The 13,139-nt window shown below is 43.2% G+C and overlaps 1 protein-coding gene across 2 annotated transcripts in view; it reads left to right on the top strand.

The window, feature by feature from the left end:
* LOC124009343 (ski-like protein) overlaps window positions 1-13,139 on the top strand; it is a 55,863-nt gene that overhangs the window by 13,223 nt on the left and 29,501 nt on the right. For both annotated transcript variants that reach the window (XM_046321036.1, XM_046321035.1), the window contains exon 3: window positions 11,699-11,797. In XM_046321036.1, the coding sequence (XP_046176992.1) occupies window positions 11,699-11,797 (99 nt within the window). The remainder of the gene's footprint in view (window positions 1-11,698; window positions 11,798-13,139) is intronic.

Raw genomic sequence — 13,139 nt, 5'->3', positions numbered from 1 at the left:
CTACCGTAAGTTACATCATGTGACCAATGACATGAACGCAATGTTCTCGAGCTCAAGTTGACTACGTATTTACTTAAAGTAGCTACAGACTCTAATTGATTAAAAAAAATACAATTATGAAATAGTTTGAAAAACAATCCCCTGGCTTTTTCCAGATACTACGGTATACCGCCCAAGCCTACTCAATTGCGTACTTCTCTCGTACTCAACCCTCAACCCCTGCCTCTGACCTCCTCCAATGGGTTTTTGAGAAGGTGAGGACCGAGACTTAACTTCTGGAAGTTTGTTTTCCCCCAACGGCTGCTGTTTCCATATCCTTATTGGAGTGTTGAAGTCAAGGCCCTTAGTCGTGTACTTTCCTATGGAGTGACGGAGAACATGCCTTCAGAGAGAGTGAGAGAGAGCTTAGCTTTGTGTGTGTGTGTCTGGAAACCCTTGGACTGGGTTACAATGTGCACATTGACACTGTGTAAACAGTGGCTGGCTGATGAGAAGTAAGGGTTAAACTAACACACGGATCGGGGGTTGATTCTGTGAGGCTACTGGAAGTGTGTTTTCCCCAAAAGGCTGCTGTTTCCATATCCCTATTCAGGAGTCAAGGCCCTTGGTTGTATTCATTAGGTACCAAATGGGAAACAATTGCCACCAGAACTTATCCAATAAATTCTAATTTTGGCGTTTTTGCTTCAGTGTTTTGCTGCAACGATTTCTACTGAACACAACCCCGGTCTCGTCTCTTCATTGGTCCATTGTGCCTAGTGGAGCCACTAGTGATGCTCCGATATGACATTTTTGGCCGATACGATATCCAATATTTTCATTGCCAAAAAACGATACTGATATTTAAAAATTTTAGCGGACATTTTAACTATTTAACTGCACTAGAATTCTTAACGCACACACATGAACGCAGCGGTCTAAGGCACTGCATCTCATTGCAAGAGGTGTCTTTACAGTCCCTGGTTTGAATCCAGGCTGTGTCACATCCGGCTGTGATTGGGAGTCCCATAGGGCGGCACGCAATTGGCCCAGCGTCGTCCGGGGTAGGCCGTCATTGTAAATAAGAATGGCTCTTGACTGACTGCCTAGTTAAACAAACGTTACATACACACCACACTGACCAAAATGATACTTTGTTGGCATTTTATACATGTCCCCATTATCAGTAATAATAATATAATGTAATATATGCCATTTAGCAGACGCTTTTATCCAAAGCGACTTACAGTCACGTGTGCATACATTCTACGTATGGGTGGTCCCAGTAAAACATCATCTCAACCTATTTCTTTCACATACTTGCTGTGCTGTTTCGTTGTGCAGACATTTCATTCCCCAACCAGGGTTTCTGTGGAACTCCGTTTGCTTGTCAAAAGAGATGTGTCAAATAAGCTTGTTGACCAATCAGGACCTGAATATGACTGCACCGCGCATAATTTAACGCGTTATTGATTACACTGTCACTCGTATGTCTTATGTCACATCGATTCATTGATACATATGCTATGATGCTGGTGACGTTGTCTCGCACACCTACAGTGCTGGTCATGAATTTAAAAAAATAAAATAAAAGCAAGCTAGCTCATAGATGCAAACAATGTTCTTCCCCAAAACCATTATCTGTTTCGGTAGCTTTGGTCAATAGGGTTAAAATGGCTTCCTAGCCATTTATTTTCATGAACTTTAGTTCATTTTCAGTAAGCGAACAAGTGGAAACCTAGCTAAAACTTACAAGGATTCCTAAATCATTGCTAAGAATAATGAAAATGACTGCAGATTCTACTGGTCATTGTTTTCAGGCGTTTGTATTGGTGCTAGCCAGGTACAAAGCTAAAGGTTGCTACCCCAGAAGTTGCAGTTTGTGACCTGTGTTTGCTTGTTTGCAGACTTTTTTTTGTATAGCTTTGACAGTGCTATTGGATCTTTTTTGACCAGCAAAGACCCAAACAGCATTCCATAGTATGTATGTATGCCGTTTAGCTAATAGCAGTGATGCTATTACTGTTTAACTCCTGTAACATCTGAAAAGTAGCACACTTGGTAGTTTGTACCGGTGCTCGACCAGTCGGCGAAAGCAAACATCACTCACGACAGAGAACAGTTGATTTGTCAAGGGCAATTAATTCCATTATCTTGGCGTTAATGGATTTCGCCTTTTGAGTTGCCTTGATGAAATTTTCTTACTCTTTTCAAATGACTGCTCGATCCACAAAGCAGACATTGTGGGCAAGGTTATGAGTGCTGTGTTGCATATGTAGTGCACCATTTTAAATGGCATCATTACGAAATGTGCATACCTTAAATAACGTAGGTACGTTTTGACATCGGCGTTAAACTAGACATTGGCCCGATACTGCATTTTAGCTAATATCTTCCGATATGTTCACGGATATTTTTATTTATTAATAATGTGCATCCCTAGTAGCCACTGTACCTAGTAGCCTAGCTAGCCTCTCCTCCCTTTACCAGGTGCTCAACGCTGACTTTTTTACAAGGAGAACTTGTGTGCCTAATATGGAAAATGTAGGTGAACAATCTAAAACATTTGAGGTAATAAAGCTAGAATCCTTTATTTTTTTTCTAGGGAAACTGGTGCTCGTACAATTTTAAATTCCAGGTCACACAGCAAAAATATATTGGTGCATGTGCGAGTAAAATGTAGAGCCCTGCATTTACCTAGTAGCCTAGCCAACCTCTGTTCTCCTCCCTGTAATGTCAATAGGGTGTTAGTTAAACCTGATTCACACAACACTTGGGGAATGAGTAACCTCCTTCAACATTAGTTTTGGGTCTCAAATTTTGACTTACTCAAACTGACCCAATTTTTAAAAATGTATTTATAATTTTTGGTAATTTTACCTTTTTTCTTTTTTTTTCTCCCCAATTTTGTAATATCCAATTGCTATCTTGTCTCATCGCTGCAACTCCCCAATGGGCATGGGAGAGTTCAAGTCATGCATCCTCTGAAACTTGACCCGTCAATCCGCACTTCTTAACACCCGCCTGCTTATCCCGGAAGCCTGATGACCGAAGTCAGTCTGTAGGCGCCAGGCCCGCCACAAGGAGTCGCTAGAGCGCGATGAGCCAAGTAAAGCCTCCCCTAACACGGACGACACTGGGCCAATTGTGCGCTGCCCTATGGGACTCCCGGTCATGGCTCGGACCTCCAAGTCTGTAGTGACGCTACAGCACTGCGATGCAGTGCTATTCGGGAGGCCTAACTGACCAAGTTTTTAACTGAAATTTGAACTTTGCCTGTCATATTTGTTCACACCAAATATGAAGAACCGGGTTATCAAATTGTGACCCTGATGTGTGTTTCAACAATGGAATAGTCATGTAATTGTTTTCTCAACAACTTGTACAGCAACGATCTGGTAATGATACAGTGTTGAGTGTCAATAGACGTTGGTGAGATAAGACTTATGCTTTAAAATAGGTCGGTGACGATACCAGCGTGAAAACACGAAGCAGACCAAACTATTTGATCCTTTAAAATCCTGCTGTATTTAAATTTGTGTGTTTTTATATTTGATGTATTTTTATATTTTGGAAAATAAATACACGAATGACAATGTTTCTTTCCAACATTAGGGCTTTTTTTCCCTGAAGAAGTTAAATCTGTTTTGTTTCCTTGCCACGGTACTGTTTTGTTTCCTTGCCACGGTACTGTTTTGTTTCCTTGCCACGGTACTGTTTTGTTTCCTTGCCACGGTACTGTTTTGTTTCCTTGCCACGGTACTGTTTTGTTTCCTTGCCACGGTACTGTTTTGTTTCCTTGCCACGGTACTGTTTTGTTTCCTTGCCACGGTACTGTTTTGTTTCCTTGCCACGGTACTGTTTTGTTTCCTTGCCACGGTACTGTTTTGCAATACTGGTATCGTCCCGCCTCTACTATAAAAGATGACGATAACTAAACTGGCAGCTCGTTAGTGTGTGTGTGTGGTGTCTAAAACAATGAGGTAATGAGGATGACGAGTGTTTGAACTTCCCCCTGAGACACACACACAGACCGATAGGGTGGTTGGAGAGGTTTTGTCTTCTCTGATTTAAAGGCAGAGATTCTCGGTGCGCGACTCCTTGGCCTGGTTGTGAAATACCTGCTAGTCTGTCTGGAGGGACTCCGTGTCCTAATATACACACTTTCAGATTATAAAAGGACACTTGTGTGCTTGTTAGGAATGTGTGTGAGGCTGGGAGCATTTACATATCATTTTGTTCTGAGAGCAGTGTGTGTGTGTGTGTGTGTGTGTGTGTGTGTCGGTAGGGCCTAGACGGCAGCTGCGGTGCAGACAGCTGCTTTTCTGTCTTCCTCTATTTACAGACCAGTGACTTACATTACCACAGACCAGTCTCTCTCCTCAAATTATTTCTCCTTCTCTCTCGCTCGCTTTCTCTCTCTCCTCGCTCTCTCTCCTCACACGTCTCCAGAACGGCTCGTGTTCACTAACTTGCATAACCATCCTCTTTTATTGTTCTAATGATTCTACTCTTATATTCATACGTTCTGCAAGGTTTTAGAATGGATCTTCCCAGACAGTGTGTCTAGAGCCCCCCCTCCCCACACACACACACACACACACACACGTGCTTTTAAACAGTCAATGACCCCTTGGGCCCAATTTAGAAGAGGGTAACAAAATAAGTGTTGCAACGATCCGATAAGGATCTGTCTGGGAGGAGAGGAGGGAAAGAGAGCCTAGAGTATTAATCTAGACAGACAGCTAAGGCTATGAGTGTATTATAAACTGCGTGGTTTGAGCCCTGAATGCTGATTGGCTGAAAGCTGTGGTATATCAGACCGTACACCATGGGTATGACAACATTTTTTACACTGCTGTAATTATGTTTGTAACCAATTTATAATAGCAATAAGGCACCTCAGGGGTTTGTGGTATATGGCTAATATACCACGGCTGAAGACTGTATCCAGGCACTCTGCGTTGCGTGGTACATAAGAACAGCCCTTACCCGTGGTATATTGGCCATATACCCCACCCCCTTGTGCCTTATTGCTTAATTATAGCCGCCCAGGGGAAAGGCTGAGCTGCTACAGGGTGAAGGGAGGAGAGGGGGTGGGTCAGTCTAGGACAGCTGGTTCCTGCTGTTGTCTCGGTCAGCCTCCCCTTTCTATTTTTTAATTTATATATATATATATATATACACACACACTATGTTTTTCTGTCTTTCTCTACATAATGCTGAGACATGCAAAAACCCTCATGCAGCAGCGTGTTACGAAATCCCTCCCCCGCGGCACCCCTCTCCTCCCCCGCGGCACCCCTCTCCTCCCCGCAGAACTCCTCTCCTCCCCCGCGGCACTCCTCTCCTACCCCGCAGAACTCCTCTCCTCCCCCGCGGCACCCCTCTCCTACCCCGCAGAACTCCTCTCCTCCCCCGCGGCACCCCTCTCCTACCCCGCAGAACTCCTCTCCTCCTGGGTGAGACTAACTTTGACCTCACATAACTTCCACCGAACGGAACACTCAGCCTGGAACAACCCACCTATTCAGCCAATCACACGCTAGGGCGGGCCTCCCTCAGTGTCTCTCCTCTCTCGCTCTCTCACCCCCCCACTCCCCCTTGTCTCTTTCTCTCCCTCATCCCTCAAGGCCTGCCTCCCTCTTGCTCGCTCTCTCGCTCTGCCAGTTTTTAATTATTTTTCTCAAACACTTTCTTCCCCTCTGTTTTTACGGAAATCTGTTCATAGCTCTGGACGAGAGTCACTACATTATTTCAAACCATCCCATCTATGGAAAGAATCTTTAAGACTTACTAGGGAAACGTCACCTCTACACCGAGCAGTGCTCCTGCCCTGTTTTTCTGTCAGGGGCACGGTCAGGGGAAGGAGCTTTATTGTAACTGCAGCTAGTTTACATACGCACTCCAGCCAAGCAGTCAGGCAACCGTCTGAATACACAGACTGCTGTTCCCTTGTCTCACTACTTGACCTCGATAGACGGCGCTGGTTCTAACAGAAAGGAAAGAGGATAACTAGGAGAACATGGAAAATAGGTTATTCGCATGAGACCAGCCCCCCCCCCCCCAAATTTGGCACCTTATTCCCTATGTAGGGAATAAGGCCCTATAGAGAATAGGGTGCAATTTGGGATGCAGACCAGAATAATTACTAGTAAGTAATACATTAATTTAAAGTTAACCAATGAAAATATTTAACTGCCCAATGTCTGGTCTCCTAGAGCAACCAGGGGGCTGTGTGTACATATGTACTGTAGAGATGTCTGTGTGAAAGACTCCTCTGTGCCCAGCCCCTGTTGGAACTGTGATTGTTAATGGTAAGATGTAAATGGAGTGAAGCCCAGACATGCCCAGACTTTACACACAAGACAGTGCTATACACTCAGACACAGGAAATGTAGTGTGTTCAGACCCCTTAGACTTTTTTCACATTTTGTTACGCTATAGCCTTATTCTAAAAGGGATTACATCGTCCCCCCCCCCACTCCTCAATCCACACACAAAACCCCATAATGACATAGCAAGAAGAGATTTGTAGTAGTTTTTTAAAATATTTTTTTTATTTTTTGCAAATGTGTAAAAATAAAAAACTGATATCACATTTACATAATAATAAGGAACGTAACAAAATGTGGAAAAAGGAAACTGGTCTTAACACGAATCCACCATATAAAAGCAGTGTCATTGCTCTCTCGATTCAAAGATGGAGGGGGGGGAGACCAGAAATGGCATTAAAAGAATCCTCTTCTCTTACCACTCAATTAGTGCCTTCACACAGTAGTCATATCTCTTGACTTATTCTGTGAGTCTTTCTGGGTAAGTCTCTTAAGAGCTTTGTTGCACATCTGCATTGTACAATATTTGCATATTATTCAAACTCTGAAGTTGCCAGACAGCCATTTTCAAGTCTTACCATAGATTTTCAAACTTATTTTAGTCACAACTGTAACTAGGGCACTCAAACATTCAATGTCGATCTGGTAAGCAGCCCCGCTGTATTTTTGGCCTTGTGTTTGAGGTTATTGTCCTGCTGAAAGGTGAATTCCTCTCTCTGTCTTTTCGAAAGTAGACTGAAGCTATTTTTCCTCTGGGATTTTGCCTGTGCTTAGATCTATTGCCTTTCCTTTTATCGGAATCTCCATTCCATTTATTTTTTGTGTGTGTCAGTCAGTCAAAAGTTTGGACACCTACTCATTCAAGAGTTTTTCATTTATTTTTTAACATTTTCTACATAGTAGAATAATAGTTTAGACAAACTATGAAATGCCACATATGGAATCATGTAGTAACCAAAAAAGAGTTAAACAAATCAAAATATATTTTTATATATAATATTCTTCAAAGTAGTCAACCTTTGCCTTGATGACAGCTGTGCACACTCATTCTCTCAACCAGCTTCACCTGGAATGCTTTTCCTTCACTCCACGATCCAACTCATCCCAAATCATCTCAATTGGGTTGAGGTCAGGTGATTGTGGAGGCCAGGTCATCTGATGCAGCACTCCATCACTCTTCTTCTTGGTCAAATAGTCCTTACACACCCTGGAGGTGTATGGGGTCATTGTCCTGTTGAAAAACAAATGATAGTCCCACTAAGCGCAAACCAGATGTGATGGTGTATTGCTGCAGAATGCTGATGTAGCCTTGCTGGTTAAGTGTGCCTTGATTTTTTTTTTTTAATCACTGTGTCACCAGCAAAGCACCATCACACCTCCTCCTTCATGCATCACGGTGGGAACCACACATGCGGAGATCATCTGTTCACCTACTCTGTGTCTCACAAAGACACGGCGGTTGGAACCAAAAATCTCTAATTTTTGGACTCATCAAACCAAAGGACACATTTCCACCGGTCTAATGTCCATTGCTTGTGTTTCTTGGCCCAAACATATGTCTTATTATTGGAGTCCTTTAGTAGTGGTTTCTTTGCAGCAATTTGACCATGTTGGCCTGATTCACGCATTCTCCTACCGAAGTAGTGGAGATGTGTTTGTGACGCATTTATTTGGCATGCAATATTTGAGGCTGGTAACTCTCTAATGAACTTATCCTCTGCAGCAGAGGTAACTGGGTCTTCCTTTCCTGTGGCGGTCCTAATGAGAGCCAGTTTCATCATAGCGCTTGATTGTTTTTGTGATTGCACTTGAAGAAATTTTCTTGAAGTTCTGGAAATTGTTCACATGGACTGACCTTCATGTCTTAAAGTAATGATGGACTGTTCTCTTTCTCTTAGCTTATTTGAGCTGTTCTTGCCATAATATGGACTTGGTCTTTTACCAAAGAGGGTTGTCTTCTGTATACCACCCCTACCTTGTCACAACACAACTGGTTGGCTCAAATGCATTAAGAAGGAAAAATTGCACAAATTAACTTAACATTGCACACCTGTTAACTTATGTGAGTAAGGGATCGATTTTTAAATGTATTTTTACCTTTATTTAACTAGGCAAGTCAGTTAAGAATTTGTTATTATTTTCAATGACTGCCTAGGAACAGTGGGTTAACTGCCTGTTCAGGGGCAGAACGACAGATTTGTACCTTGTCAGCTCGGGGGAGGGGTTTGAACTTGCAACCTTCCGGGTACTAGTCCAACGCTCTAACCACTAGGCTACCCTGCCACCCCATGATATGACAACATCCAGTGAAAGTGCAGGGCGCCAAATTCAAAACAACAAAATCTCATAAATCTCAGACATACAAGTATTTCACACCATTTTAACGATACACTTCTTGTTAATCCCACCACAGTGTCCGATTTCAAATAGGCTTTACGGTGAAAGCACCACAAACGATTGTTAGGTCAGAGCCAAGTCACAGAAAAACACAGCCATTTTTCCAGCACAAAAATCAGAAGTAGAGAGAGAATTAATCACTAACCTTTGATCTTCATCAGATGACACTCATAGGACTTCATGTTACACAATACATTTGTTTTGTTCGATAAAGTTCATATTTATATAAGAAAAATATTAGTTTACATTGCTGCGTTATGTTCAGTAGTCCCAAAAACATCCAGTGTTTTTGCAGAGAGCCACATCAATTTACAGAAATACTCATTATGAATGTTGATGAAAATACAAGTGTTTTACATGGAACATTAGATACACTTCTCCTTAAGGCTGTTTTTCCATGGTTTGGGCTAGGCCCCTTAGTTCCAGTGAAGGGAAATCTTAACACTACAGCATACGATGACATTCTAGACGTTTCTGTACTTCCAACTTTGTGGCAGCAGTTTGGGGAAGGCATTTCCTGTTTCAGCATGACAATGACCCCGTGCACAAAACTAGGTCCATGCAGAAATGGTTTGTTGAAATCGGAGTAGAAGAACTTCACTAGCCTGTACAGAGCCCAGACCTCAACCCCATCGAACTCCTTTGGGATGCATTGGAACGCTGACTGCGAGCCAGGTCTAATCGCCCAACATCAGTGCCCAACCTCACCAATTCTCTTGTGGCTGAATGGAAGCAAGTCCCTGTAGCAATGTTTCAACTTCTAGTGGAAAGCCTTCCCAGAAGAGTGGAGGCTGTTATATCAGGGGGGGGAGGCAACTCCATATAAGACTATGATTTTGGAATGAGATGTTCAACAAGCAGGTGTCCACATACTTTTAGTCATGTAGTGTGCTTCTAAATCTGGTTCATCACTACGATAGTGGAAGAAATGTGAGTAAGGCTAAAGTAGCTAATTATCTTCAGCGAGCTAGTTGCACACACCCTGTCTTCTCTGGCCGTTAGGAACCTCAGGGGGCCCCCAGAATAGAACCCTGTCTTCTCTGGCTGTTAGGAACCTCAGGGGGGCCCCCAGAATAGAACCCTGTCTTCTCTGGCTATTAGGAACCTCCAGGAGACCCCCTCCCCGTGAGGGTTCTGTACCAAAACGCAGTGACGCTGTCTGATACAACGTCACAGTTACTGTTAGTGTTGTTTGGACTAATAGCCTACATCACCCATTTCACATACACAGTCTGCATGGCATTCCAGGACGTGAGGGTCGGCCCGTACATAATGTGTAAGCTATAACAAATAGTTTGTGCCGCACTGTGAGGGTATGACCTGGGGCCATTATTACAAATACGAAAGCACACTCAGCGTACTGGCATCCCAATTTCTGACCGCCTTCGGCGCCCAGGGGTAGAAATTCAGGGTCGTCCACCCCCGTCATACACTCGCATGCACACACAGCTCCCTTCGTCCTCCCCCGGGTCACTTCCTCTCCTTCACTGCTCCGCTTCCTTTAGCCTGATTTTGTGTGTGTGTGTGTGTGTGTGTGTGTGTGTGTGTGTGGTCACTAGCGTGTAGCATCACATGACACATTCTTCATCAGATGAGATTCCTCCAGACGGGAATCTTTCCTGTAGTTTCTACATCCGTTATAGAAATAATTCTGTACTCTCAATCCAATATCCCCTGGTTTTGTGTGTGTGTGCGTGCGCGTGTGTGTGCGCGCTGTGGTGTACTTACTGTAAAGCGTATCATCCCTTCCACCCACTCATGCTTACTACAGTCATTTAGAATAGTAATTCTAAAGAGTCCTTGTTACCGCGGAAACTGAAATGCCCGGCCATCCGGTCTTCTTCGTCAGCTGTTTGTTCCAAAACCAACAACTAATGACTGTTAATTTATTTCATCCATAGTCGTGGACTCAGGGCTGAGCACATTTAGTCCACTGGTCCGTTGTTTGATCGATAGGCTGTTGGTTGACCGACATTATTGAACAGTAGCAAAAAAAAGCAACTAATTATGGTGTACAAGACACCTATCTGATTAGATCCTGTCTGAGTGGACTGATGCGTTGTCGAGGTGTGGGGGTGGCACAGTCCATCACTCTTAAACTACTGAAATTGTATATGGTTATATTATGTAAGAACAATGGTGCAAAAACAAATATAAATTCTCCTGTGTTGGATAGTGGTCGCTGTCCGCTGTCCGCTGTCCGCGGTCGCTGCGCTGTTGAATTGGCACCTTTTCCTAGACAATGTTGCTACGGTGCATTCGGAAAGTATTCCGACCACTTGACTTTTTTCCACATTTTATGGTATTTCTCACGGTCAAGTAAAAAAGTGCATCTCCCTGTCGTGCAGGACCACATAGATGCTCCTCTTTGGGTAGCCATGTCTTTTTGTGTTTCCCTTTTCTCTGTAGCCAATTTGGTGGGCGACGAGCCTGATTTTGGTCAGGATCTGTCTCTGTTTTGTATCTGACAGAGTAGAGATATTATTCCAATTTGAATAGTCTTTTAAGGCCAAATAGCAATTTTAGTTTATTCAGAGTTTTTATCAAATAGGTGGTTTTCATTTCTGTAAGAATTTGTTTTCCTGTTGTGTTTGTGTAAACGGTCTCTCTCCTGTCGTAAAATACTGTAATTGTTCCGTGCTATGTCCCACAGGCCTCTATGTCCCACAGGCCTCTATGTCCCACAGGACTCTATGTCCCACAGGCCGCTATGTCCCACAGGCCGCTATGTCCTAAAGGTGTATGTTGTTATGTTTGTTGTTTCAGTGCAGTTTGAACTTGCAAGTGTGTGTGATTGTGTGCAATTAATTAATGTCTTTAAAAAATCCTGTAAAATTATGTCTGGGAGAAGAGTGGAAGCCTCTGGCTAACTCCCTCTTTCTGTAGTACTTTTACGTCACTGTAATTGTTCTGCGTCATAGCCTTCAGAGGCCTACCTCTGTCTCAGGTTCTAACTCTTTCTGTCTCTGTCTCTCTCTGTGTTTCAGAAGGTGGTAGAAGAGGACGGCGAGGTGAGAAGATCGTCTCCTCCAGAACCTCTAGCGTCTCTTAACAGTAAACTAGCCGACAACGACGCAGCGACCAAGGTACGACACGGAAGCGGCGTTCTGCTCACGCTGCCGACGTAGCTGGTTGCAGTGACGACACTGACCCCTCCCCCTAACTTTTGTTCCTCTGTATACCAAAACTTTTGTACTTTTTTTTGGTATTTTTTTGTTGTTGTACTAGAACATGAAAAATGGTTTGCTAGAATGTGTTACTTTCACTACTTCTGGCAAATGTGTCTCGCGTCTTCTACCGAGTTGAGAGAGAATCAATTCTGTCGATCAGCGCAGCCGATAGCACCGTGTCTGCGCCACGTACCCACTGCTAGACTGTAGTCTGTCCCGAGGAACCACCGAACTCACTGGGAGTCCGCCACTCATGCTGCACAGAAGTTACCACGCTTCAATAATGCAACACGGCATGTCAATGTTGAAATTTTTAATTACTGTTCGCAAAACAATGTCCGTTACAGGCTAGAACATTTTAAAAAATGCAAGAAGATACCGGTAGCTTCCAGCTTTGTAACTTTCCTCTCTAGCTTACAGCTGAAGCTAGGGTCAGTTCACTACCCTAGTAGCTTGTTTGTGATATGCAAACCATAATGAAAGATCTTTCCGATTGTCACAAAACTCTATCCATTCACTTTGTCCCCCCCCCCCAGTCAAGATCATCTTTGCTCGAGCCTCGATCTAACTGTGTGTGAATGACGTCATGGGTCTTAAAGAGAGCGCGCGCACACACACTTTATAAAATAAGAGATTTCTTCTATGCAAATGTTGTTGATCAGTACAGAATTTCCCAAATATAAGGGAAACAGATTTGTCATCTGTAGCGCCATGAAATCAGCCAAAACGAGCTCAGTAACTCAATGCATGCACACACTCCTATTGAATGTACGCTAGCCTTTATTGTGAAATAGGTCTAGGCTACATCTTGGTTCATCAATAGGCGAGAGATTTTACCAATCAAACTTGATTGGTTGCATACACGTATTTAGCACATCTTATTGTGGGTGTAGGGAAATGATTACCATGAAGTAGTTATATTGGATGGGTTGGGGGAAAATGAAGTATATGTGTATATATATATATATATATATATATATATATATATATATATATATATATATATGTGTGTGTGTGTGTGTGTGTGTGTGTGTGTGTATATATGTGTGTATATATATATATATATATGTGTGTTCAGTATTGTGATGCTAAACCTGGTATCGGTGTCAAAGTTCTGGTATCGTGACAACACTACCACTGACTTTACTCCAACCCCCTTCACCTGAATCCTCACTCCTCCTAAGCACGTAACCTGACGCTGGGTTCGGGGCCCCGACGCGCTGGGTTCCGACACGCACCCCTGTTGAAATTGCATGCT

The sequence above is a fragment of the Oncorhynchus gorbuscha genome, linkage group LG22 (genome assembly GCF_021184085.1).
Source record: "Oncorhynchus gorbuscha isolate QuinsamMale2020 ecotype Even-year linkage group LG22, OgorEven_v1.0, whole genome shotgun sequence".
In the NCBI taxonomy this organism is placed as follows: Eukaryota; Metazoa; Chordata; class Actinopteri; order Salmoniformes; family Salmonidae; genus Oncorhynchus; species Oncorhynchus gorbuscha.
Note: the sequence above shows the minus strand (reverse complement) of the source record. Positions and strands in the feature narration are given on the sequence as shown.